Below are 26,511 nucleotides of genomic sequence, written 5' to 3' on the forward strand. Positions count from 1 at the left end.
GCTGCCTGGTGCTTCTGGTTTGCCTTTAGTCAGCTGGTGTTTTGGAGCTCATTGGGCCTGCCTCCTTCTGGCCGCGGTGGTGCATTTGGTTGGTGGGGTTTTGGTGGTTGTATCCAGGTGTCCCCTGCATTCTTTGTGATTGCCTCAGTCTTGGCCTTCTTCTCCCAGTCTTGGTGCTTTGATGGCTGTCCTGATTTAATGCCTGTTATTGGGGCCGGACCTCCATGCAATGGGGTCTGGTCCTCCTCTTGGCATTTCGGTGGCAGTGGTGTCCTCTGGGCTCTCTAGGGGCCAGATCGGTCTGGCTGGTAGTGGACTGGCTTTTTGGTCAGTGCGAACTTCTTGGTGTGGTCTGTGTTGTCCTGCCCTTGGTTGGTCCTCTTGGTGTGTGCCTTGGCCCAGTTGGCGGGCCCTCTCCTCTATTTCTGGGCTTATTTGGTGTGAGCCTCCCCAGTGGTGTTTGGGGTTGTCCCATTGTTTGCCCTGTCAGCCTTTGTTTTCTGGTTGGGGCGGGCCTGTTCGATCTTTCCCTGCTTCCCCTCAGCTCTCTTTTGGGGTTGGTTTGTGGCATTTCGGTGTGGCTGGGCCTACCTTCTATTGCCTGCTTTGGCACACTCTCTGTCCCTGTGGGTGCCCTTGCAGGCTATTTCGTTCCCTGCTGGGTGCTAGGTCTGTTTTGGTCCTCCTTCGACCGATTGCTTCTGGTGGTGTGGTTGCTTCGGCCCCAATTTCCCTTCTGGGGCTTGGCTTTGGGTATCTGAGGTGTGCTTCCTTTCCAGCCTTGATTTGTTTTTCCTTGCCCTGTCGCCTTCATGCCTGACTCCCTTCTTCTCTGCGGTTTTGGTGGTTGGGGTTGGTGGGGCCTCGGTGTCCTGCTTGTCCTTTTTCTGTGGTCGGCTGCCTCCTTTGTGCTATTGGTGCCTTCTCTTTTCCAGGGTCATCAATCTTCTGGCTCTTGGCTGTGTCGCTGGCTTTGCTGGTGTGGTTGGATGTTTTGGCTCTTTTTCCATCTGTGGCCTCCTAAGCAGTCCTTATGTTGCAGCCGGCCTCTGGTGCTTCCTTGCCGGGTGCAAATCCTCCTTTGTTGGTTTTGGAGTGTTCCCAGTGTGGGTTGGCTGGCCTCTGGGTGGGGGCGCCATTGGCTTGCTGATTTCCTATTCCCCGTGGTCATCTCCAGCTTGTTCTGGGTGGGGCATCCCTTTGGGTTGGTTGGGAGCATTGTGGGCTTTGTGCTCCTGCCTCTTTTTTCCTGTAGTTCTCCAATTTGCTTCGCTTGAGATGCTGCTTTTAGGTGTGGGGTCCTGGGTGTTCTTTGGGGGTTTGGAAGGCTGGGTTTCTGGATTTGGTGTGCTCCATAAGTAATGTATGGAAAAAGGACTGGAGGGACTTGGGGTAATGCCCTATTACTTACCGGTAATCTTCAATACTCCTGGTCTTGTTGTCCTATTACTCCATTAATCTTCATTACTCCTCGTCACATTGTCTTTGTCCCATTCATTATGCCCCTTCCTCCCTCCAGGACAGTCGGCCTTCCTGTTGGTGGCTTGGATGTTTATGCAGAATGCAGGATAAGTACTGTTTCACTACTCCCATTGGAATGGGGTAGGATTAGGGGTCCCAACATTCCTTTGTTCTTTTTTCTGTCTGGGACATGGTTATATCCATAAGTAATGAATGAGACAAGAACAAGAGAACGAAGAGCGATGAAGATTGCTAGTAAGTAATAGGGCATTAGGTAGAATGGACAAATGGACTTCAGCTGCAGTACATATTGTACGTCTAGGGACCACATGGGAGGTCACAGTGTAACTTCCAGAGAGAATCAAGATGAATAGAGTAGGGGCTAGATGTACAACCCATTTTTACATGTGCAAACAAGTTAGCGACCCATTTGTGCATGAAAAAACTGTTAGGGCCATGTACAAACCCTATTCAGTGAGTCGCAATGTATTTGCGACTCCCTATATAGAAATTGTGACTCTCAACCCTATGTAAGAATGTTTTGCGACTGCAAATGCTGTCGCAAAATACTCGCAATATACCGACCTCTTCAAGAGGGTGGTAATGCAGTCGCAGATGGAAAGGAGTCACCAGGGGACCACTTCTCCTTTGCAAATGCAGGGGAACATATTTTTTAGGGGCATGTAGTGGTCACTTTAACGCCACCGGTGCTGTAAAAAATGCACCTTATTCAGTCATATTTACAAAGTGACGCATTTAGGTAGATGCATCACTTTGTAAGCACACATTATACCTACGTCAGGTGTAATGTATAGATTTCCCCTTGCCTTAGGTAAAAAAGGGTCATAGAGGTGACGCAGTGAAATCTATGAGATATCACTGCGTCACTTTTATGACGCTGTTGCGTCCAAATCTTGCGCCTGTATCACAGCAGGAGTAAGACTGATGCAGGCCCTTTCACAGGGGGCCTGGCCCTATGTGAAAGGATGCATTGCTGGAGTTGCATCATTTTTGTGACACACTCCAGCAATGCATCACTTTTGCGCTTACAGATACGTCTGAAATACTGACGTATCTGTAAGTACTTATTTATTTATTTATTTGATTTGATTTATATAGTGCACTATAACCCAGAGGTCTCTAGGCGCTTTGTTAGGGTCAGCTAGACAATACAAAGGGTACATCTGATTTCAATTTAGAGGCCACCCCACGCTTGCTGGAAAAGCACAGTTTTTAATTTCTTACGGAAGGGCATTAAGTTTGTCTCATTGCGGAGTTCCATCGGCATTTTGTTCCACATAGCTGCAGAGTGTGCGAGAAAGCACGCCCACCCACAGTGGTCAGTCTACAGCGTGGTTGAACAAGATAGATAGATTCAGCAGATCTGAGCACCTTCCCTGGTTTGTAGAGGGTCAGACGTGATTTCAGATAGGTAGGTGCCCTTCCATAAAGAGCTTTGTGGACAATGCAGAGCCCCTTGAACATTAGCCTCTGCCTAACTGGCAGCCAGTGTAGTTCCCGCAGAAGGGGGGATGCATGGGTGTTCCTCGGTTTCCTAAAAATGAGCCTAGCGACATACTACGTCACATATTTAATATGACGCATGACTAGAAGACTGAAGGCCTCATTTATGAGGCCATGCGTCACTTTAACGCCACCGGTGCGTCACTTTTTGTGACGCACCAGTGCTGTAAAAAATGCACCTTATTCAGTCATATTTACAAAGTGACGCATCTAGGTAGATGCGTCACTTTGTAAGCCCCTGCGCCACATTATACCTACGTCAGGTGTAATGTATGCAAAAGGGACGTATTGATGCAAGAAAGGGTCGTAGAGGTGACGCAGTGAATAAACTGGGTTTTCCCCATGCTACGCTCCCCGGTCCGCTTTCCGGTGCGCGTACCGGGCGCTCCCCCCGCGCAAATCGAAATTTATTTTTTTGTTTTGCGCCGTGGGGCCCTTTTATAGCCCCCACATCAAACCTAGGGGGTCAGGGGGGTCTACTCTGCCCCCTTATGGTCATTTCCCCCTTTTTTTTTGCCACCTCTTGTGTCTCGATCCTACTGAGACACAAGATGGCGGCCGCTCCGGACTGTTTCGAATGTTTACAGACACCCGTGAGCCAATCAGCTTTCCGTGCGCAAGTCGCATAGCACGTCCGGTGCGCTCCCCGGTGCGCGTACCGGGGCGCGCCTGTAGATATATATTTTTTTTTAACCTAAATTACTCAAAATCCACTGGAGCACATATCTTGAGACATAGCAAAGGCACATCGGGCTACCAGTCCCTACAATTTTGCCAAGTTTGGTGGAAATCCATTCAGCCGTTCGGGCTAAAAGTGAGTTTGACCGCCCTATGGAAATTAACATGGAGAAAACACGTTTTGGGACCCCCCTTTTATCTCGGCCCCCGTATGACGAATCCCCCCCACATTTTCAGGGAAGGAGCGGAGCGGGCCACCTACTTCGAGAAATTCGCGAAGATTCGTCCACCGGCGCCAAAGTTATTCCCAATAGAATGTTGCGGACTTCCTATTTAAAGTAGATCCTAACTATAACAACCTACTGGCGACCGCCAGTAGGTAATATATATATATATATATATATATATGTATATATATATATATATACATATATATATATATATATATATATATCCCAAATAAACAAAGTCCCACTCACGCTCTCAGAAGAAAACCACAAGCAGTAGTCTCAGGCAAGTACAAGCAAATTGGGAGTTTATTCAGATCATAAACCCGCCGTGATACGTTTTGCCACCGAAGTGGCTTGTTGAAGGTTTTTGAGGCAATGTAGGGCTGGTTTCTTTATCGGTGCAAGCTTGAAACACACCTGGGGCAGAAAAACGAATCAGAACTGTAAAGCGGATGCACTTCAAATTGAACAGCAAGGATACTGTGAGCATCCTCAACCGACACACGGATATAACCTAAGGCAAGGGGAAATCTATACAATATAGAGGGAAGAAATATTCCAAACGCAGGAAACAGGATCTAGTACAGCAGGGATAACCGGCTTTTGCCGCCGGTCTCACGTCACCCTGAGGATTGGGAGCATTTACTGGAGAAACTGGGATGGATATATATATATATATATATAGCATTGCCATATTAGAAAAAAGCACAAGAAGATTCTGTTGCTTTGCCAAGGACTCAGTAATAATAGTAAGCATTTGCAATGCAATATGTCTCGCATTTAAAATGACTTTAAGCTATTGGCATTGTAAATGACAATGCCTATTATTTTCGTTTTTTAAAACATAAATATAAGTCATTGTCATTTTCAATGCCAATAGCTTAAACTCACGTAAATGCTAGACCTATTGCATTGCAAATGCTTGTTTAAGTTAAAACTGAGTGCGGCGCTGCTTCAAGGACACTGCGCTGATATTAATATTTTTTTTTTTCCTTTTTACACTGAGCGCTGTGTTATTGAGGCAGGCGCCGCGCTCAGTTTTAAAGTAAAAAAACAAAACGAAAAAAAAATGAGCGCTGTGTCCCTGAAGTGGGTACCGCGCTCTCTATGAAAGTAAAAAAAATAATACTAAACAGAGCGTAGTGTCCCAGAAGTAGACGCCACGCTCAACATGAAAGTTAAATATAAATAAATAAATAAACTAAGCGCAGTGTCCCTAAAGCGGACTCCAAAACAAATATAAAAAAATAGCAACCGCCATTGTTCCTATAAGTGCCCATAAACAAAATAGTGCTGACCCCTAGATAAAGCTGACCGTGTAACGTGCCAAGTAAACTGTCCAGTCGTTTATTTGGACGTTTATTTGGCTGGTAACAAATGGTGACAAGGTGGTAACAAGGAGGGACTAACAAGCCTCATAATGAATCAGAAGCCAGCATTTACCAATGACTATGACACAAGCCAATGAAAAATATTGGAGGAGAGTGGGCGAGGTTTCGAAAGCATACTCTACTAAAGCATACCTCGCCTAAAAAGTCAGCTCTTTAGCCTTCCAACAACTGTGGGCAGGAGATGGTGAGCTACCACCAATGGGGTATGGATCCTCATATATTGTTGGAGGTGGAGCTTGTGAGTCGAGGTCACAAAATAGATATTAGTGAAATAATGAAGAGCTGACCCAGTAGTCTAATTTACGTATCATAGAGCACCATCTTTGCCTTCTTCCTTCACACATCTGTGATGCGTGACTTTGGCCAGTATTTTAGCAAAATAATTGCTATAGAATAATTACATGATACATACTATTGCTACAGTGTCATTATGCTGTATGTGTGAATACAACATATTCATTCATTGACTCAACTTATCCATGTGTTACCAATGACTCTGGAAATTCTCTAATATCTGAATGAGTTGAATCGGCCTTACTTATATCCGAAATTTCTGAGCAATTCCTTAAATCACCTAGCTATACCCAACAGTATTTAGATTAGGGCACATTTACCAATCAGAGTTTTCGTAATCATGTGTTCATTAGGCATGCTATATCAGTATTGAATTATAGAAAATGGGCATTATTTTGCAGTCATTTTTCAAGTGCATTGGAAATGGTTATTGCCTTATTCCTTCGGATTCAGGCACACCGTTAACCATGTTTGTGTGCGCATGCACTTAACTGTTTGAGTTGTGTTTCAATGCTTGGCTGTGAGTTTTGATTTAGACTTCACAGTGTGACGCTCTGTGTTTAAAAAAGACACACTAAATAAAACTGACATCAGTCTCGTTACAAGGATAAAAATATACCTTTGAAACCTGGGCCTCCGAGAGGGGTTGCAGTGCATTCAGCAACTCCATGTAACTTTAAACTAGTGCCATCAATCAAAGGCGTGCTAAACTCCAGCTCTGTTGTCATGGCTACATGCAGCAGCTTGACACATTTAGTATGGGGCGCTTTAGGGAGCTGGCACAGCATATTGTATACATTTGCTCCACCAGGCCTTTGAATACAGACGTTTAGGAATTACCGTGATAGAAGTGCAGAAGGTAAAGGCTTCTGCCCTCGGGTGGCCTTGCAGTTGGTGGTACTGAACAACTTACACAGAAACCTGGAATTGCTCTGCTGATTCTGTTCTGCTTCAGCTGCATATTTCCCACATCTCTGCACCCTAAATTGCTTTTTAGTAGGATTGCTCAGCGCGTTCTAACTAACATGTTTTTCTTTGTTTTGCAGTTGTCCCCAAATGGCTATTACTTTGCTATTGATCCCAATGGTTACGTGTTGCTCCATCCAAATCTTCAACCAAAGGTACACTGGCAATCTCAGTTACTACAGCTTTTAATATCGCATTTATTTATAAGTTGTATTTTTAGAAACGCATAATGCATTCATTGTTCACTGAAGTGCCCCTTTTAGGATAAAGGCACAATGTACGATAAACAGCAAATTCAAGTTAGAAATGATATAAATGATATGAAGTAGCAAACATATAATATGGTAGGTTGAAAGTATGTTTGTTATGTAATTTCTAGAACCGAATAGTATTTCAAAGAACAGATGTAATCAAATATGCACACATGTATGTTGTCGCTGTTGTATTGTGTATCGACTACTCTGGAGATCTATGTTTGCCATGCCTCTTATATAACATTCTCAAGTAGGAGGAAGGTCTTGTTATCTGCAATATGTTTCTGGTATTATTAAAAACTCTGCGGACAATTAAGAGCAGAGCAGCATTTGAAACAGGAACATTAACTGTATTAGTGAATAAAAGCACGGTATTTAATTGGTAACTTTTGTGATTAAGAACAATTCAAGAATGTTTAACTCTCCGGTCGGTCTGCTTCTGTGTATCAATCTGATTTCTAGAAAACCAGAACGAAGTTAGAGGTTCAGTCCTGAATGTTTCTTGCCGAAAGCCACCAAGAGGTGAAAATGGGAAACTTCAGCACAGAAATGGGTGAAATTGCCAGTGGTGTACTCTAACCCTGGGCGGAGTTGGCGGAGTAGGGCTTCGCGGAGCTACGCAAAGTGGGCGAGAAACTACGCCCACCTCCGCACTCCGCGTAGCCCCACTCCGCAAACACCACTGGCCGCCAGCCCCGCCACCCGCCTCCCTCCCGCCCTCCCTAAATACTTTAAATTAAAGGAGTCAAATAATTTAAAACGCACTTACCTTGCCCGCCGCTGCCCGCCGCGTCCCCAGGGCTCGCTATCTACCGTCTTCCGCCTTCTTTACTAATGCGCCGCGCATGCGCATTTCTCACGAGAAAATGCGCATGCGTGGCCGCCCGCGCATGCGCATTAGTAAAGAAGACGGAAGACGGAAGATAGCGAGCCCCGGGGACGCGGCGGGCAGCGGCGGGCAAGGTAAGTGTGTTTTAAATTATTTGATTCCTTTAATTTAAAGTATTTAGGGAGGGCGGGAGGGAGGCGGGTGGCGGCCAGCTACGCTCCGTCTGCGGAGCGTGCGTAGTGCCGCCTGGCTACGCCCACTCCGCAAAATGCGGAGTAGGCGGCACTACGCACACTCCGTGCACGGAGCGTAGCTGGCCGCCCACCCCTAGTGTACTCCTGGGTCTTATCCTAGCACCGGTGTTATTCATTTTGCATCCAGGACCCCAACCTCAAGTCTGGCCTTTATGATTGCAGGAGTGTGCTTCCAACAGCATGCTGATGACACGCACATTTTGGTTGAAGAAATTGCCTATTTAAGAGACCAGACTCCGTCCTCCTAACTGGAAAGTCTCCAGAAAAGTATGTTGCAAAATCTCATTCTGCTTCACCTACAAAAACAAAGTAAACTCAGCTCAAACGCATACAAACATGTGCTCTCAATACCGGCCTCTCAGAAATTCGATGACTTCTTTGACTTTACTCTAGGCTTACCTTAATTTTATCCTACTCATCAAAAAGGTGTCAAAATATGGTAACTTTTTCGCTGCTCCTGCTCAAAAGTAAACAACCTTAGTACTCATAATACCAATATTCATTTTAGTTCTTGCACTGATAAAGTGTACACTCTATTAAGTCTAATTGGGCAAATACGACCATATCAACTGCATATTCCATGAGATCCATTGACTCCCACTAAATATAAAGATCCGAATGAAACTAAGTAGTGAATATAAAGCTATTCACCAAAACAATCCTCCTTACACTTCTGAAAGGCTACCGTAATTAAGCAGCCTAACAGTCCTCAGAACTAGGAACACGTTCGAAATTGAGGCAAACATTTTCAAAATAACTAGCCCTTCGAGGGCATCTTTCATTGTGCACATGATTACTGCCTGGAGCACTAACATCCCAGCAGAGCACACACACACCTTCGATTCAGGATACATTTAAAATCTCTTCTTTTACATCTTCTCCTAAATAAAGGTGTGCTCTCATCCCAATAACCCCAGTTCATTTCTGCTCACCTCACTGTCACACCATGCTTCTCCTGCTTTAAAGTTCTGGTTTACATCTGTCGTTTTTTTCTACATGTACCACTGTATCAATTGGATGATTAGCCAACACATCACAGTACAGTGACATGCAGATAACTACAGTGTGAACTAATGACAATTACAGCCTAATTATGATGTCAGTCGGACGAGCGGACGACCAGCACCAAATCGGAATGGGACTGCCCGAATACAAGTCGTCGGTTCTACCCACCGAATCAGGCAGTGGCATAATGAAACTTGAGGGGGCCCCCCTGCAAAGCACATCGAGGGCCCCCCCGGCGGCGCTGGCCCACCATGTACCACTTTACCCTACCACCCAGAAATCTAGCATATTTTGATTTGAAACCTCCAACATTTAAATGAAATGCCTTTATATTGTCTTTCTGGAAGTTCTAATGAGAAAGTGCGAAACACAAAAATCGGCCCGGGCACACCCAAAAAAAGTGACCTAGATTTACGTATTGCCTTTCCGCAAAACACTACTTCAGCAAAGTTTTATGAAAAGAAAAAGGAGGTGGGGGCATGTTTTATTAACTTCACATCGATAAAAAATGCACGGATTAGTTCACACTGCTGAGCCACACATGAATGCAAGTGAAGTCTATTTGTGCTCAGGCCCTCTGCCCCCGCTCAATCAGCATATGTTAATGGGCCGCCCAGTGAGAGAAAGGGAGCTATACCTCCCCACCTTGATGCTTGAACATATACATAACATCTGGCTAAACATGGAGCCGGCCTATCCATGTTACCAGTCTCTCCTCCCCCTCTCTGACCATAGAAGACAGGTGGAGTTCACTGAAGGACCACATGCAAGTGGTGGTGGCGGCCAGGGAAAGGAACCTGATCCGGACAGTAGAAACACCCTTATGAGTTTAAACACCAATCATAATATTTTATATAGGAAGAAGAAAACTGACTTTTTGAGACTTAGATCTATATATTTTGATCGCCTGGTGTTTTGAGGGCAGGAACACTGGTGTACTGGGTTCACTAGTTCTGTCCAGTGTTTAGCACCTAAATTCCACCAAATGCATCCATTTACCACCAGTTTTAAGCAGGTGGGGCCTTTATTTTCACCCATAGAACAGGTAGTAGAGAGTAATGGGCAGAGAGAAACACCAGGAGTAGAGGAGAGTGCTGAAAAATCATGTTCTGCCCTTCTCTTGCTGCAGTAGTAGGTCGGGTGCATGGAGTTGCAGTTGCCTACATCACTAACTCCTCTGTCAGGTCAAGAGCCTAAGGACGCGAGATTACTGAATCCAGTATTTCCAGGTCTGATAAAACTCCAGAGTGAGGCATTGAAAATCCTGTAATTATCCAGAGCAGTATCCCATCTGGTATTCTGCCCAGGTCAACTCACAGTAGGTTAATTGTGTTTGCTACTACCCAGATGAACCAATTCAATAAGAACCTGTAGGGATGCAAACCTCCGCCTTGCATCTCACATGTAGCGGTTTGTAGCAGGTGCACAGCTCACTGAGCTATATTACCTGGACTCTAACTTGTTACTCACAAATAGCACAAGGTGTCATTCAGCAACAAAAGCAGTAACCAGCTGACCTATCTTAAAATACAAATATCTACCTAAGATTACATGAAAGGCATTGGTAGAAGGCACATTAACCCTCTACGCTATTTTATGAAGTTTCACACTTGGCACTGGAAATTACACTGAGAAGCAGGACTCCAGAAAGTGCTTTACCCAACAGAGTAGTGACAAGCATGAGAATTATCCATTAGTTACAGAGCTTCAGAATGACACTACTTCACGAAGCACTAATTTCGAGTCGAAATTAGTTATTCATACTATAGTTTCTTATGACTAAAATAATACTGCTCTCCAGATAGGATGAAATGAGTTATGGGCAGTATCACGTAACATGGAGGCAGGATGGGGGTGAGGACATGGTACAGAAGCATCACGTCTCTGTGGCACTGTACATGCTCGTCAATCATTAGCCTGCACGGGTTGGAGCCGACAGGCCCTGTACAAATTACCCCCACGCCCACAGACAGCAAGCAGTGCGTTCTCTTCGGAGAACTCAAACAACCGATTACAAGAAGTTTCTTCTCTACATACGAAAAAACAAGCACAGGCAATGCCAATGGGTCTGTGCTGCATGTGAGCACTGAGCAGGACACGACATACTTGCACGCTCACCTTAGGCCTGGCTGACCTGCAGCTTTGAAGGCGAGCGAGGCGGGCAGCAGAAGACAGGAAGACTGACTGGGCCAGGGGGCAGGGGTTGGTACTCTTTTAGTGCCACGGCGGCCGCACCCTTCTGGCTTTTTCTAAGCCAGTACTGAAGTCATGTGCACTTTTACAATGCGCATGACAACATTGGCACCCCGCCCACGGACCTTAATTATGAAGAAGTAAGAGCCGTACTGCGCAGTGCGCACCAACTATTTAAATAATTTAAAAAGGCTCAGGCAGGCCAGGCCGGCAGGGCGTGCGCACGCACAGCACCATAATTTATGTTTAAAATAGAGGCTCGGGCACGTCACCATCCGCTGTGTGCATGCGCATACTGTTTATAGGCCTGGCTTGCCTGCGTCTTCCTCTGCTGAGAGTGAGGGGGCCCCTGGCTTGAGCGTGGGGGCCCCCTGCGGGGGCCTGTGTTCATATCCCCCCATAATTAATGGTTACATTGAGGCCGTCACCGTCCGTGGTATGCGGTGTGCACACTGTATATAGCCTAGCTGGTTTTAAGTTCTGCTGAGAGTGAGGGGCCCCTTGGAGCGCAGGGGCCCCCCTGCACCGCGTGGGCTGCGTGGGCCTGTGTTATGCCCCTGGAATGAGGATGCAACCAATCAGAAACCTCCATTTTGAATAGCAGCTTGTGTGGCAGCCGGAAAAGGGTCACAGCCCAAGCTGCAGTGGAAAAATGTATGTTTTCGAACATCCATGCACCATGAGGGATGTTAAGGTGAGCACCATAGTTGCCCACCAGGCCCCATAGTGGAGGGGCCGGGAGTAAGGGGGGCCTGCTCAGGACTCCCAAAGTCACTGTCTGCCTCCCTTTTCATGGTGAGCAGACAACCATGAAAAGGCAGGTGGAAAACAACATCGTAATCTCATTGGCAGAGCTGAGGCTGGCTCTGTCGTCATTATGGGATTACTTTTCTGCCCACTGCCCCCGCGGGCTCTGTGTGCTTGTCGGTAGAGCAGCAGAATTCACCCGCGGGTTTCCCTCTGACCGGCAGTACTATAAAACTTTGTTGGGACGGGAACCTATGATGTCGGGCGGAAAGCCTCCGATGAGCTGTCGGGTGGCTTACCGTCTGACATCATAATTAGGCCCTTAGTGTGTAAAAGACAGCCGCGATGAGGAACCTAGAATCACAATTTGATGAGATCGTGTAGGGCAGGGATTTAGTCTTGAATAGTAGGAATATTGTATAGTACTAGCTTTTGAAACCTGATGTGCACCAATGAAGTGTGTAGAGGGAAAAAAAGTGCAATGCATCTAACTCCCAAATATCAAAATATTTTGATGAGATCATGTAAATGAAGAATGGGCAAAGCCAGGTGATATTATGAATACTGTGCACTTTCCTTGTTTGTGCCGTGGTGCACCTTTCTCAAACAAGGAAAGTGCACTCCATTAGAATTAATGTGCTCCCTCCAGGGCTGCCATGAACTCAAACTGCTCTGTGGGCATCACATTCAAGTGAAATACAGTGCAGCTGTTCAAAATCTGCTCAGTGTTTCACTGTGCAGGCTGAAACATGTCTGCACTTTTAAGGGGAATTAGAGATCCCATTGCAGGCGGGTGGCATGAATGACTGCAACCTCCTGAAAAGGGGTATCTGAGGGATCCATGAGACCCTCCTTTATCTCCTCCAAAGGAATGCATTTAGGAGGAACATTGAAAGGCATGTTTGCCTCTGTGCCAAATTTTGTAATGAGGCACAGTGATTCTCATATTTGCATGGGGCCACACCGCCATGCAAATGAGGGAAGGCCCTCTCATGATAGCACTGATGCAACATGTGTGCCAGCACTATCTGTAATACACAAGCGTCAGCAGGGCACATTGTATAATATGGACCCAAAATGGTCATCTCCCAAAGGACTGGCTTTTATAGCACGAAGTTTGAGAACATGCTGCTTTCCAGAACATCCAGCTAGATTCAGGAAGCAGTGCCAGACCTGACTCCTCACCAAATAATCATGCATGACTACTTCAACTTGTTCAGTTCAACGCCCAGATGCTTCTTTGGTTTATTAACACTAAAGACATTACCTAACACAACCCCTCCATATAAACCAAGTGTACACATCTAGACGGGCTGTGTGGATACAATACAGTGATTTATTACTTAACACTGTAGCAGGTCCTATTATGAAGCACATTTCCTAAACAAGTCGGCAGAGACTTGTGTAAGCTTTTCCAGAGCTCCGGTCTTGTAATACATGTGCATAATGTTATCCATATGATCATAAACAACTTTTAAGTGCAGAAAAAAGGTCTAACATCTGTAGCATGCAGGTATTCAGATGTAATATTGCTATCTTTAGAGAATATATATCGTGCTAGTAAAATATAACCAGCAAATGGCATCAAATGGCTTCATTTCCTGGAGATTTGATACATACATTTTACATCCCATCTAACTAAATTAATCATATCCCACTATGTGAAATACATCATTTTGATTAAAGTACCATTCACCCGTATACATATTGAACTAAAACTTCCTTTACAGTATTGCTTCTATACCCAGTTTTTAGCAGACTGCTGTGTCCATGCATATGTAAAAGAAACAATTATCCACAACACAATCTGCTCAATCTTTTCTTCTACCTCAGCGCTTAGAGCATTTCCCATCAGTTAATTTCAACTTTGTGTGATGACACAAAAGAAAGAAAGCCGACAAATATTGGACTTAATGGTTGTTGAAATCAAGTGTGGAATAAATTCCTGTTGTGCTTGTATTTCCCAAAACGTAGCACTGTGGGTGAAAATAACTAGGAGTTATTTTTGGAGAGGAACAATACAGACATTACTACCCACTATATCATTTTGTAGAGAGCACGAACAAACAGTTGTGGTCACTGAGATTTATCCAAGTCTGGTTTGTAAAAATTCCGCAAACTCAGTTTTAGAACAATATATTATTCACTGGGGTATATAAATCATGAGAAGTTAAAACAAAATCCTTGGAAACAGCACAGGACGAGAAACAGAACCAAATTCATGTTTAATATTATAAGCCTCCTAGAATGCGATGAAATATATTTCTCAAATCTTGAAATCATTAGTGTAAAGCGCAATTTGTTAAAACAATTACAACTGAAAATCTACAAACTTTAAAATTGTATAATATAATCTGTCATCACATTATTTAATCCCCTAATTATTTTATGTACAAAGAAAAACATAAATACCACAAACAAATCAACCATAATCATAATCCTTTAACCCGCAGTCATGGAGGCTTTATTTTTTAAATCAATCATTCTTGTAATTCTGATACAGCTCCACATACTAGACAAAATGGTAAAATATTTGAATACCTGCAGATTGGACTTTTCAGAGTAAATGAATTTTATGTTGTCTGATACTTGTCTCGTTTCATTACACAATAACAGCTTCTGCAAATTTAAAACAAAAGTGTTAAAAAAAAGACACAATGAACACAATGAAAGCTTCTGCAAATGTAAAACAAGACTGGTAATGAAAAGATTCTACTAAATAAATACAAAAGAACAATGATTTCTACTGTTGACCTACAGGTAAGGGTTCATGGCTCATTCCATATATATATCAGCATTTGTTCCCTCTCAATATAATCACAGAGGTCCATGTCATGGTCACCGAAATTGGACACAAAAACCCAGAGGTGGTTCGACATTCCCATAAATGATTTGAATTCTTACCAGAGCAGGCTAGGGGTGGGCACAGAGGTTAATGGCCTTTGCAACCAGTGGTAAAATATAAGTGACACACTTGTTTACGTTGCCTCCAGTGAATTCCTTTCTGGATACCAGATGGAGAGTTGGTATCTCTGCTTCTGGGAGCATTAGATAAGTACACGTTGAACCCATATTAACAGAAGCATACTCAGAGGTTGTTCAAGGAAGTGCCCACTAATACAAAGACATGAAGGATCACACATGGGTCCCTGAGGCAGGTAAATAGTGTAGAAGCACTTAAAAAGTAATTGCACACAAACAGTCACAAACTTTATATGTCACCTTTTTCTTTTGTTACATCACCCTCACCCTGCTCACTGATAATGCACTTTTCACAGGAAGGTGCTTATATATCTAGGATTCAGGTTATTTAAGCGTGAATGTTTAGGAAGCAAACTGTGATTGTATTAAATTCCAACATAATAAACTTCCAGGCTGTTCATGAGTTACAAGTACCTGTTTTTTGTCACTTCAGCACATTGGTTTAGGTATTCCAATGGTTAATGTCAGAAACCGATATCCTCATGTTCAGGTAACTGTGGATGTGGTGCCAATTAGTGCTTATAAGTGCTTCAACCCAAAACTAAGTCCAGAATTTGTCTGCCCAGTTTACAGTGGTGTCCATGCAGATTCCTCCGTATATCACAGAGTTTCGATTACAATTTTTCAAACTTTTTTAATCTAACGAACAAATGATAATAGTGAAGGCAACTATTTGTTCTACCATGAACAAACTGTCGCCTACTGAGATTTCTGTCCAATCATGTTCTTGTGAGTTATGCTGGACCCCACTGTACATAAGTAGCCTAACAGGGAGCTGTGTATTGGACACATGCCACAGCTTTCAAAGCATGACGCTTGCAAAACGCCTTTTGTGTAAAAGCGCACATGTTTTAACATTATTGGCAATGGAGATTACTGAACATGGTAAGATTACTGTACTAATATTTTGAACTCTGTTGTCTTTGTCATTTGATTTTGGATTAGTAAGCTGCATGTTATAAAATGGTCCTTTACTCACAAATAGGAAACATACCGGCCCTTTGTAAAACTGTGATGATTACTACAGTAATTCTTCTTAGAAATGTTTCTAATTGAGAATAGATGAGTAATACAATTTTGAGATTTCAGAAAACACAGAGGTATTCTGATTTCTATGCTAATACGAATAATTTACAGGACACACTCATGTTTTCTTCCTTCCATCTTTTACTGAATCTTGGAAGGCAATCATCCGTTTAATAGGCTTACCTTAACACTCTCCACATTTTTCTAAAATCAGTGTAATACCACAATAAATAATCCACATGGTGCCTAGAAGCTATTATTCCCTTTTTGCATTCTCCTTTTTAGTTGTGAATATCATAAATATCAATCCATTTAAGTGCATTTCAAAAAGACAAGTGTATGCTGCATCATACATGACAGTGTAATCTCTGAAACTACTAGGCACATGATGATATCTTAATCACCAGAAGCAAGGATGCACATATAAAGTTCTGATAACCTACTACCTAACATAGTACAATGTAAAACATATGGCATTAGAAAACCTGTTGGCAATTACATACAGATTTTAAAGATACAGGTTTGTACCAGTTGTGGCCAATGCAGGTAATCGCGATGGAGTGCTGGGACTGGGTGGGGGGGGGGGGATTTTGATGGACAATGACAAGGAAAAATTAAATAAATAATACATTTTCCCTCGTAAACGTCTATCGAAATATCCCCCACCAGTCTTTACGGCCCCACTGATCTTACCTGCCCGGGCCGCTACTGGTTTTCACTAACAACTCTATGGCCAGGGGCGAGCAAACTCACGCAGTTATTGCCAAGGGGAAGATTTGGCACTGGCCTAACATGAGACCTTATGACTGCACCAAGGACACTACCTACAAGTGGTGCTTCACCTCCTCGCATAATATTATTTAAAGCTCATTTGCTTTTGCAGCATCCAACTTTCATGGATGAGTCTCTCGAAATGTTCCCTTGTTTTGCAAACTATAGCCAACCAAATAGTGTCATGAGTGACTTTACTATTTAGGTCTACTGTTCAGAATCTGAACCAGCAAGGAACTTCCTTGATGCTCCCAGCATCAACCAAACCGTGAGTTGTCCAATGGACAGCCAGACACAGACTCAGAAACACTTGACTTTGTTGTTATAAATAACCTTAGAACAGCTAATTTGTTGGTCCTACAACTGCCATGGTCAGAAAACTCCTTCACCTCCATTAACCTTTTAAATCGGAAATACACTCCCATCAGCCAGAGTAGATGTGTCCCTTTGTCCATCCTGTTCAAGCACTACAAAAAGACATCACAGAACAGCTCCAGTGTATCCTATATGCCATCAACACCAAAGCTCTATTACTAAGCTCTACTGGAATGCATATTTCACAATATGTCTGACACTCATAATGAATTAGCTGCACATAAAACAAGAAACCCCATACCAGGCATTAAATACATCAACAAATGGTTTAATGGGGAGTTATTGGAGCTGAAGCATACGTGTCACAACTTGGAGTGCAAATATCACAAGTCTGCATCTGATGAAGACAAACTGCTCAGCTCGAGGTATGGGAAAGGGAACCGCAAAACTATTTAGACTGCCAAGAATGCATATTTTGAAAAATGCACCTGTGAGGAATCCAGCCAAATAAGGGTTGTTTTGAGTATTATTCAAGAACTCGCCAAACCCTGCCCTGAAGAACACTCTATTGATATCTACATTACAACGACCTCCAGGACTTTTTGAAGCCCAAAATAGGATACAAATATCATTAAACTATTACCAACAATCATGTCCCATTAAATACCCCCACCATTCCACATCCTCTTTTATAATTTTCAGCACAGGGGAAACCGAGGTTGTGGTACAATTGGCATCCAAAATGAAAAACATGTAACCATTTCAGCAAACTGTCATCTTATTTCTGTTCTTCCTTTTGTCATGAAAACTCTTGAGAGTCGAGTCAACTCCCAATTGTCTCAATACCCAGAGATGATGAATGCCATAAACATCTTTCAATCTGGTTTCAGGTTGATCGACAGCACTGAGAGTGTGCTCATCCCTGCCGCTATTGAAATCAGTATGGTCTTAACTGTGGGAGGTCTACAGCCCTCATTCAAGTTAGATTTGTAAGCAGTATTTGGCAGAGTCTCACTTTTTATTTTATTTACCGGCTCCGTGAAATAGACATCCAGGGTAATGTACTATTATGGGTTGAAGCCTTTTGAAATATCCTGAAAACAAGCAGATCAGTTGCCATCTTTCCATCTCAAGGTTCGTAATCCATATTTTGGGTACCTCCAGGCTCTGCCCTCACCCCGGCACTGTTTAATATATATGTGGCTCCAGAGACAAATCTGATCACCTACTTTCAATATCAGATTTATGCATATGCTGACAATACTGAGATTATTGTGCACCTAGATGGTAATTCTAATAGCCTACAAGAACATTTTAAAAGCAGCTTACTTGAAGTAGCAAATTGGATGAATGCCTACTCACTTTGCCTTCATGCTAAGGAGACTGAGGTCCCCTTCTTGGTGGTCCAGGACTTTGAGCATATGTCCTATCCCAGTTACTAAGACATGTAATTTGGGTGTTATTTTTTACTCCAAACTCTACTGCGAACCCCATATTAAGAAATTACCAGCTACTTGCTTTTTCTCTATGAAGATTTCGAAGAAAATCCTTCCCACCATACCACTGACATGTAAACAGCTGCCGATAAAAGGTTTGATCATCAGTAAAGTTTATTACTAAATGTGCTATATACTGGCCTTCTGACCTATTTAATGCATATACTCCAGTAAATTCAAAATTCTGCAGCTAGAGTAGTATAGTGCCTTCATAAATACAATAGTATATCAGTTTATCTTAAATCCTACATTGGCTCCATATCCATAAAACAGCCATTTTCAAACTTTTTTTCTGACACAAGTCCATGTTTCCTACCCACCCTCCTACTTATATTTCTAATATGTTCATACGACACTGACCTGTCAGACTGTTGCATTCCTTTTCCTACAATCATGTGGTTTTTCCCAAGTTTAGTAAGGTTAGATGTGGCAGACAAGCTTTTTCTGATATTCCAGCGCCACCTTGGAATAAACGTTCTCTTGGTTTTCGGGCCAAACCCAACCTGCTGAGATTCCGTAAGTCTTTGAAAACGTTTTTCTTTTAAAAAGTCCTGACGTAATTTGTCATTATTTAGGACTATCTTCTTCAGACACAAACTTGTATTTTTAGTGTCAGGACACCTTTGGGTAACCGCTCGCTTTAAAATTTGATATACACATGGAATTAGTAACCTGCATATCGAACATCACAAATATCATAAATACATAACTGACCAGGGTAATCCTTTCAAGACGTATTGGAACTTGTGCAAAACCCTCCAGCTCACACAATGTCCTACGATGGTTTCATATCTTTCAGGTCTACAGTCAGGAGTTGTTGTAAATGCAAATCAGGTATGGAGTGCAGCGAAGTTAATTTCCTATTTATTCAGGGTTTTCAAGAGTGCCATCAGTTAAACTGTAAACATTGCTTCATATTTTGCGGGTACAGGGCTACCACATAGAAGATGGGGAGAAAGGATTCCAAGGTCTTGTGAGTGCAATAGTAATTATAAGTATCAGATCACAGGAGCATTAGGTTTGTTTCCAAATAGTCTATGTTTGCTACAGAAATAATCAGTGGTCAGTGGGTGTGTCATCTATAATCCCTCTGGACCGCTTAAGAGTGCTAAATTGAATCATCACATTGTCCAAGGTACAGAAATACACTAAGGCAGGAAACTCTAAACAAAGTCTGTAAGTATCTCTATGTCAATTTATTGATTAATTGTCACACAGACAGGATCATTAGTAGCCATGCACTAGTGTAAAACTGAGTGGTAGTTGTGCCAGTTTTTACACTAGCATCTACTAGAAGTGGAGTGTAAATTATACTCACTCCTGTGTGTCACATGGTAGCATACCTCGAAGTACCACCAGATCTGCCTGTGAAGTACTTGTTCATGCACTCACAGAACTAGAGATTATAACGTGTACAACAGAAACACAATTGCTGTGTGCATTATTCTACAATTTGTGCCCAATTTAAAATTCATGAGCAAGAAAACTGGAAGTACATGATATGTATTCTATATTTGCTGAGTTATTTTTCAATTCATAATTACTGGTCATGTCTAAATGACACTCAGAAGAATAATCAGATCAAATATACATACTAGTGCAGAGATTCATAGAATGCCTATTCAGTGCATATGCACATATTCAGCCTGGTAGAATATTTTTACATAGCTACATTGTGACAGAGTGTCCTTCAAAAAAATAATTTTACTTTGGGTATTGAATGCAAAGGGTGAACGGAAAGAGATGGAAAGAGATAGACATCATTAAAAGGTTTGTAGGGGAGAGAAGAAGGTTGTTGGGTAGAGCTGAAGGTGCGAGAATGGAGTAGGGTGGAATGAAAATGCATACATTTCTTAGGCTTGGTCTCGAATCCTACCTATTTTAGTACAATTTCTTAAAGCCTTGTTAAACAGTCTCTGCCATGCATCTGCACAACTGGCACAACTGGCTGTGGTACAATGGCATACACTGTAATGTTCAATTGTACTTCTAAAGGGCCTCTTAAAAGAGTTATCATATAATAATACTAAATATGGTGGTTCTCAATCTCATTTTTCACTCTATAAACACATTTTCATCTGATGTTGCCAGGATAAAAGTTCCAGATGCCCTCTAGGAAGTTAAGGTTTTTACAACATATATGAATACTAATACATGTAAAATTGAGAATTTGTGGGAGTCCGCCTTTTTTTGTAGCATGGCCAACACAGAACGTCCATATGTCTCACCCCAAAAATTACACTTGAAAATGTGGCATTTTTGTTTACTTTTGTGAGATTGCCTTATATATAGGTTTATTTTCCAGTTTTAAAATTCCATCGATTTTGTGCATCAGCACTGAGAATTTGCATTTGGAACCTGTTTTGTGCACTTAAACTTTATTGAGGAGTGCAAACTACTCTGTTTTATCAAGCCCAATGTATTTTTCGTAAATCACTTTGTTAATTTCTGTGACTATCTGGAACGCAACGCATGATGTTATAGGATGTTAAGTCTTTATTAAGCATGTTTTTATTTGTTGGCTCTATATAATAAGTGCTGCAAGTAAAGCTATAGTTAGACAGATCAAGGTTCATTTAATATTCTACTCCAACCCTTTGTACAACCCTTTGTACAAAAAGAATTTGAATGAGGATAGTGAGCAGTAGACATAACTCTACCCAAGGCGTGGGCTATTATTTCTTTATGTTTAAACAAAGAGCAGACAAAAAACATTTACCTAATCACTTTTTTTTACACAAGTGTACTCATTTTGTGGGTAGAAACTAGTCTTGTTTGATTTGACTTTGAGTTGGCTCACTTCATTTTCATTGAAATGTTTACAAAGTATTATACATTCATGTTCATTCTAAGATGAGTCTCACAAAATATAGCTCTGCGGGGTGTGGGTACTTTTGACTGGCCACAAACGACTTCCCGTATTAATCCTCATTTCTCATTGTGGAGTCATAGTATCCCATTTTGTTTTCTGTCCTGATACAGGAAACCAGTTCCCTGCTGTTTCTGATCAAAAGAGAAGGGTTTGTGTCTATTCTATTAAGTCTTATGGTGCAGCATTCATAGTGGGCTTCTATTATGATATGCAGATGAGCAAAAAGATCACTTAAATCAAATCAAAAACTACATTTAAATTATTTATTACATTAAAATTATAAAGGCACTTTTTGAGAATCACAAATTTAAACAATCTCAATTTATTGTTAAACAATTTAAGGTGAAGTGAAATCAAACGACTTTCCTATCGCTGTTCAATGATTGTGTAAAGAAATCAGAGACCAGAAGTACAACAGGTGCTTGCACTCTTAAATCCAACGTGGTACTTAATGGCACACTTTGAGAGTGCAAAAGTCCAAATCACAATCGAAAAAAGATGACTTTGTGATTCACAATGTGGACATTTTAGTCCTTGCAAATCACAAGTAAAAAAAGTCTACCACTATTTCTTGTGACTCTTAAGAGCTTCTATCCAGGAATGTAGCCACTCATGTAGTCGCAAACCAAAGTCAAAATATGGACTCCTTGAAGCACGAAGTTGCTTTGCACAAGGTGGAACCTTTTCCTTGAAAGAAACAGACCGAGGACCTGATTACGAGTTTGGTGGACAGGGTTACTCCGTCACAAACGTGACGGATATCCCGTTCGCCGCATTACAATTCCATTATATCCTATGGAACTTGTAATACAGTGGACGGGAAATCCATCATGTTTGTGACAGACGATCCCATCCACCAAACTTGTAATCAGGCCAATATAAATGTAGCACTCCATGCTCACCCCGATACTCTTTCAATTCTGCCACTATTTTTTAAAATTATCCCACCTGTTCTATTCTATATAGAGTCTACAGTCATAGCACTCTCCTATTTAGAAAGTGGATAGAGGTTTCCTGATCCTGGTAGGGCTCAACATTTGCATATGCTGGCCATTGCAGGGTTTCTCAGGTGAAACATTTCCTTATTAGCTTTATTGAGGTCAGAGTTCTATGAATTTTATGAATGTCAATTTTGCACAGAGGGACATTAGAATATCACAGCACAAAACAAAGACAGGTCGTATAAGAGGATCTAATCTGACATAGATTTGTCCACAGGTGTCTGATTACTAGCTCTCAAAAATGATTGTAAACTGTTCCCCTCGACACAAACGTTTCCAGCTCCATTTAGTCAAGGTTGACAATTAAATAAATTTGATTTGTTGATTGGGAGTTTTGTCTACTCACTGCACTATTTGTTTTTTTGTTTGCATTTTACTGGTGGATTGGCCATGCCTTTTCTCCTGTGACATTTCCTTCATGCATGCTGTTTTGGTGTGTCTTGATGTTAACCTAACATTGCATGTAAGATTGTATTTTCTTCTCATTGCTTATTTATCGATGAATAAATACAAAATAATTTTGAATATTTTAGAAATGGAGGAAAAGAGTATTACATTATTTTATTGCATTTTGGTTGTCATTGCTTTATACTATACCTGTAACAATTCATAAGAATGTTATGTTTGGAATGGAATATTTGATAATTTTACACGAATTTGCACAATAAACGCAAACACACAACACACACCTCGTACACATTTTACCGTTTTATTTTACAAACAGTAGGTTTTCCGACACAGGTATAAACATACTTTGGGATGACTGGCTTTAATTTAATCCTCTGATATCATTCCTGTGAAGGGCACCTTCTAGTCTATGTGAAGCATCTAATTTCATGAAGGCAATGTCGACTGAACAAAAGAGCAATAACTCCGGAGATTCTATAGATATTCTGATAATTCAAATCAAGTGCATTATTCAGAGACTAGTTCTTTGAATAGTCCATCGAATGTGCTTTTTTATTTTGATGACTACAGGACTATTTGAAGGCAGTGGATTTAAGTGGTATTTTTTTTCAAATGAATGATCAGGGTTAGATAACAATGACTAATTACCTTTACATTGGCTGAAATGTGCGGTTTACTAATTGACATTATGGAAAATATTTTTAAATTTTTTCTCTGGACTCAACTATAGCTGTGTACCCCTACACAGGTTCAATATGACTGATATTTTATCTATCACTGCTATTAAGCGCAGGGGGCTTTCATTTCTTTGGAGTGGCAATGGCTGCAACTCTGTAAGGAAATACGCAGAGATTTCTTAAGTCAGGCTGCATATTTGCAAGATTAGAGAAATTGACCTTTGCACTGAGAAAATAAATGGGTGAACATTTGTTACAAATAGCCAGTGGTAGTGAACATATACAGATATATATATATATATTCATAACCAGGAAATAATCCAAAGGCACTCCTCATGGTGAAGTAGTCAAGTTTATTAGCGATGTCAAGGACAACGCGTATGGGCTTTGCATCCTTTCTCAAGTTACATGATGAATGCCTTTGGATTATTTCCCACTTGCAAACATTCTTATGGGCTCCACAGCCTGATTCACTGTACTGGCGTGACTGTGGAATTGACCAGCGGTTTGTGGACTTGGGATAAAAAAAAATTACCAAATATATATATATATATATATATATATATATATATATATATATATATATATATATATATATATATATATATATATATATATATATATATATATATATATATACACATATCCCATCAGTTGCTTGCTACTAACTATGGTGTTGATTGACAAATGTTTACAAAAGTCTTCAAAACATAAGTACATCAACCTCAGGTCCTTCCTGGAAAGTTTGGGAGTAATCCATCAAGCAGGGGCCAAGAAATAGAGGGGGGAATTAAATTCCGATTTCATTACCAAATTTTATTCAGTGTTACAGCCAAAACTGCTGAACAAAATTGCACCAAATTTGGCAGGAAGCTAGATCGTTACCCAGAATAAAAGACTTTTGTGAATTGTGTAAATATGTTCAGTAGTTTTTGAGAAATTTAGCCTCAAAATTCATATATATCTGGACGGCTGGGTACCATAGAACCTCGTTAGATTCCTGTGTGCATGCAACTTCAAAGTCTGAGCTGTCTGACTGGCCACAAGGGCCTTTTTCCCATGAGCTATCTTGCAGGAGCGACTGACTCTCATAAATCCTGTGAGAGAACTCGCTCTGATTGGTGAGATGCAACACAAACAGAAATGTTGCGGCTACCATTACGGAACTCCGAGACGAGGACCCAATGTCCTGAATATTAAAAATAATTAAGGTATGAGGGGGCAGGTAAGGGACCTAGTCTTTGTAGTGGAGGTCCATAAGAATCCCCCATGGTGAAAAATTTGAAAAAATGTTTTTTTAGTATGAAGCAATCCTGTGAGAGTCTTTCGGAAGCTAGCTCAGCCCCCTGTGCTCCCAAGATAGACACTCCGGTGTACAGACAGATGTGTTGGCTCCCAACAGACTCTTGCTTATGTCTCACAGGATCAAGAAAATATATATTTTTTAAAAGCACCATGCACAGCGGGGCTTTGGCCATCCAGGTTGGGGGTTGCATGGAGGCTTGGCCGAAGGTCACATGCGGCCCACTGACAAGATATTGAGACCATAAACATCATGGGACATAAATATGGAGACAAAAATATTGAACACAATTTTTTTATCCTACACTTATAATGTATATGACAAATATATCGTAATTAAAATATAGTTATAGAAAAGTATAATGGGTTAACTTATATATATAAGAATAGCAGCCAGCCCCTGATGAGAGGCAAATCAGCCTTGAAACGCGTAGGGCTACCACAATGCTTATCGGAATGCAGAGGAGATGGGAAAGCTGTTGAGTGACTCCTAAAAGATTGGACCATTGGGAAAAATGTAGAATATGCCTGTCCCCGCATGAGGAGAGCACCATTGTTAAATAATGAGAAGACTGAAGGTTCGGACTATTCCCGACCCGAACAGCACAGCAGTCCCAACACCTACTAAGGAATTCCGCTACACTGCGATCATACTGAGGAAGAGAAACAACTTTTAATTCTGGTGTATAGAGCCCACTGATGGTGGAAAGTGACTCTCTAAAGACTACAAGTCCCAGCGTGCATATACTTTGACAGGGCTCTCAGCGCGGCCCACCAGGGTACAATTAAATAATTATGCACGCCCATGAGAGACTTCCGTGCGCCAGAGATGATAGCAGCCATCCACTGATGAGAGGCAAATCGGCCTCGAAACGCGTAGGGGTACCTCAATGCTTATCGGAATGCAGAGGAGATAGGAAAGCTGTCGAATGACTCCTAAAGGCTCGGACCATTGGGGAAAAAATATAAATATATAAATAAAGTATTTATATAACAAATAGAGCCCAACGCGTCTTATCACTGAAAGTTGACTTTAATAGTTTGAGGCACTGCAGCACGTGACACAAAAAGTCCTGACGCGTTTCAGCGTTCATACGCCTTAATCATAGGAGGGTATATCCTCAATCTGTTCCAAGTGGACCTCGTTCCGCAGCGATTTTGGGCCTTGGGGGTCCATGTGGGACCCCCTGAGCAGGCCTAGGGGGTCAGGGTGTTTCTACCCTGACTCCTCTGCACGTTTTTCACGTTTCTTTCACTGCTTTCTTGTGCCTCGATTCTACCGAGGCACAAGGTGGCTGCCAACACTTCCTGGTTTGGAGTGTTGACAGCAAATTAGCATGCAGCTCGTGCTCGGGAGGGTACGCGTATAATCCTCGGACGGTATTCGTACGGTACAACTTTGCAAATATATCTATGATTTTACTTTCGATTTTCTAAGGAACTACTGAATGGATTTACACATTTTAACAAAAAGTATAATCAACTAACCAAACTCTACCGTTTTGCCAAATTTGGTGTAATTCTGTTCAGTAGTTCGGGCTGTAGCCTCACTTAAAGGTCCCTATGGAAAACTGCCTGGGGAAAACATGTTTTGGGACCCCCCTTTTTTCTCGGGTCCCACTAGACAAATCAACCCAAAACTATCAGGGAAGGAGCGGAGTGGAGCAGGCCATCTTCTTTGAGCATTTCTTGAGGATTCGTCAACCGGCGCCAAAGTTATTCCAAATAGAATGTTGCGGATTTCCTATAACCAAAATGATAATATAAGGCAAATAATTCAAACATTCCAGTATGGTAATAGGATACTCATAGAGTCGGAAATGGTGCAATTTAAC

The 26,511-nt window shown here is 41.8% G+C and overlaps 1 protein-coding gene across 2 annotated transcripts in view; it reads left to right on the forward strand.

The window, feature by feature from the left end:
* The window catches only part of CACNA2D1 (calcium voltage-gated channel auxiliary subunit alpha2delta 1), a 1,701,483-nt gene that overhangs the window by 1,439,876 nt on the left and 235,096 nt on the right, over positions 1-26,511 (forward strand). The window contains exons 18-19 of one of the 2 annotated variants that reach the window (XM_086919796.1): positions 6,625-6,699; positions 15,242-15,298. In XM_086919796.1, the coding sequence (XP_086775922.1) occupies positions 6,625-6,699; positions 15,242-15,298 (132 nt within the window). The remainder of the gene's footprint in view (positions 1-6,624; positions 6,700-15,241; positions 15,299-26,511) is intronic. The other variant, XM_086919803.1, reaches the window with a different exon arrangement.

The sequence above is a fragment of the Lissotriton vulgaris genome, chromosome 1_1 (genome assembly GCF_964263255.1).
Source record: "Lissotriton vulgaris chromosome 1_1, aLisVul1.2, whole genome shotgun sequence".
NCBI classification, from domain to species: Eukaryota; Metazoa; Chordata; class Amphibia; order Caudata; family Salamandridae; genus Lissotriton; species Lissotriton vulgaris.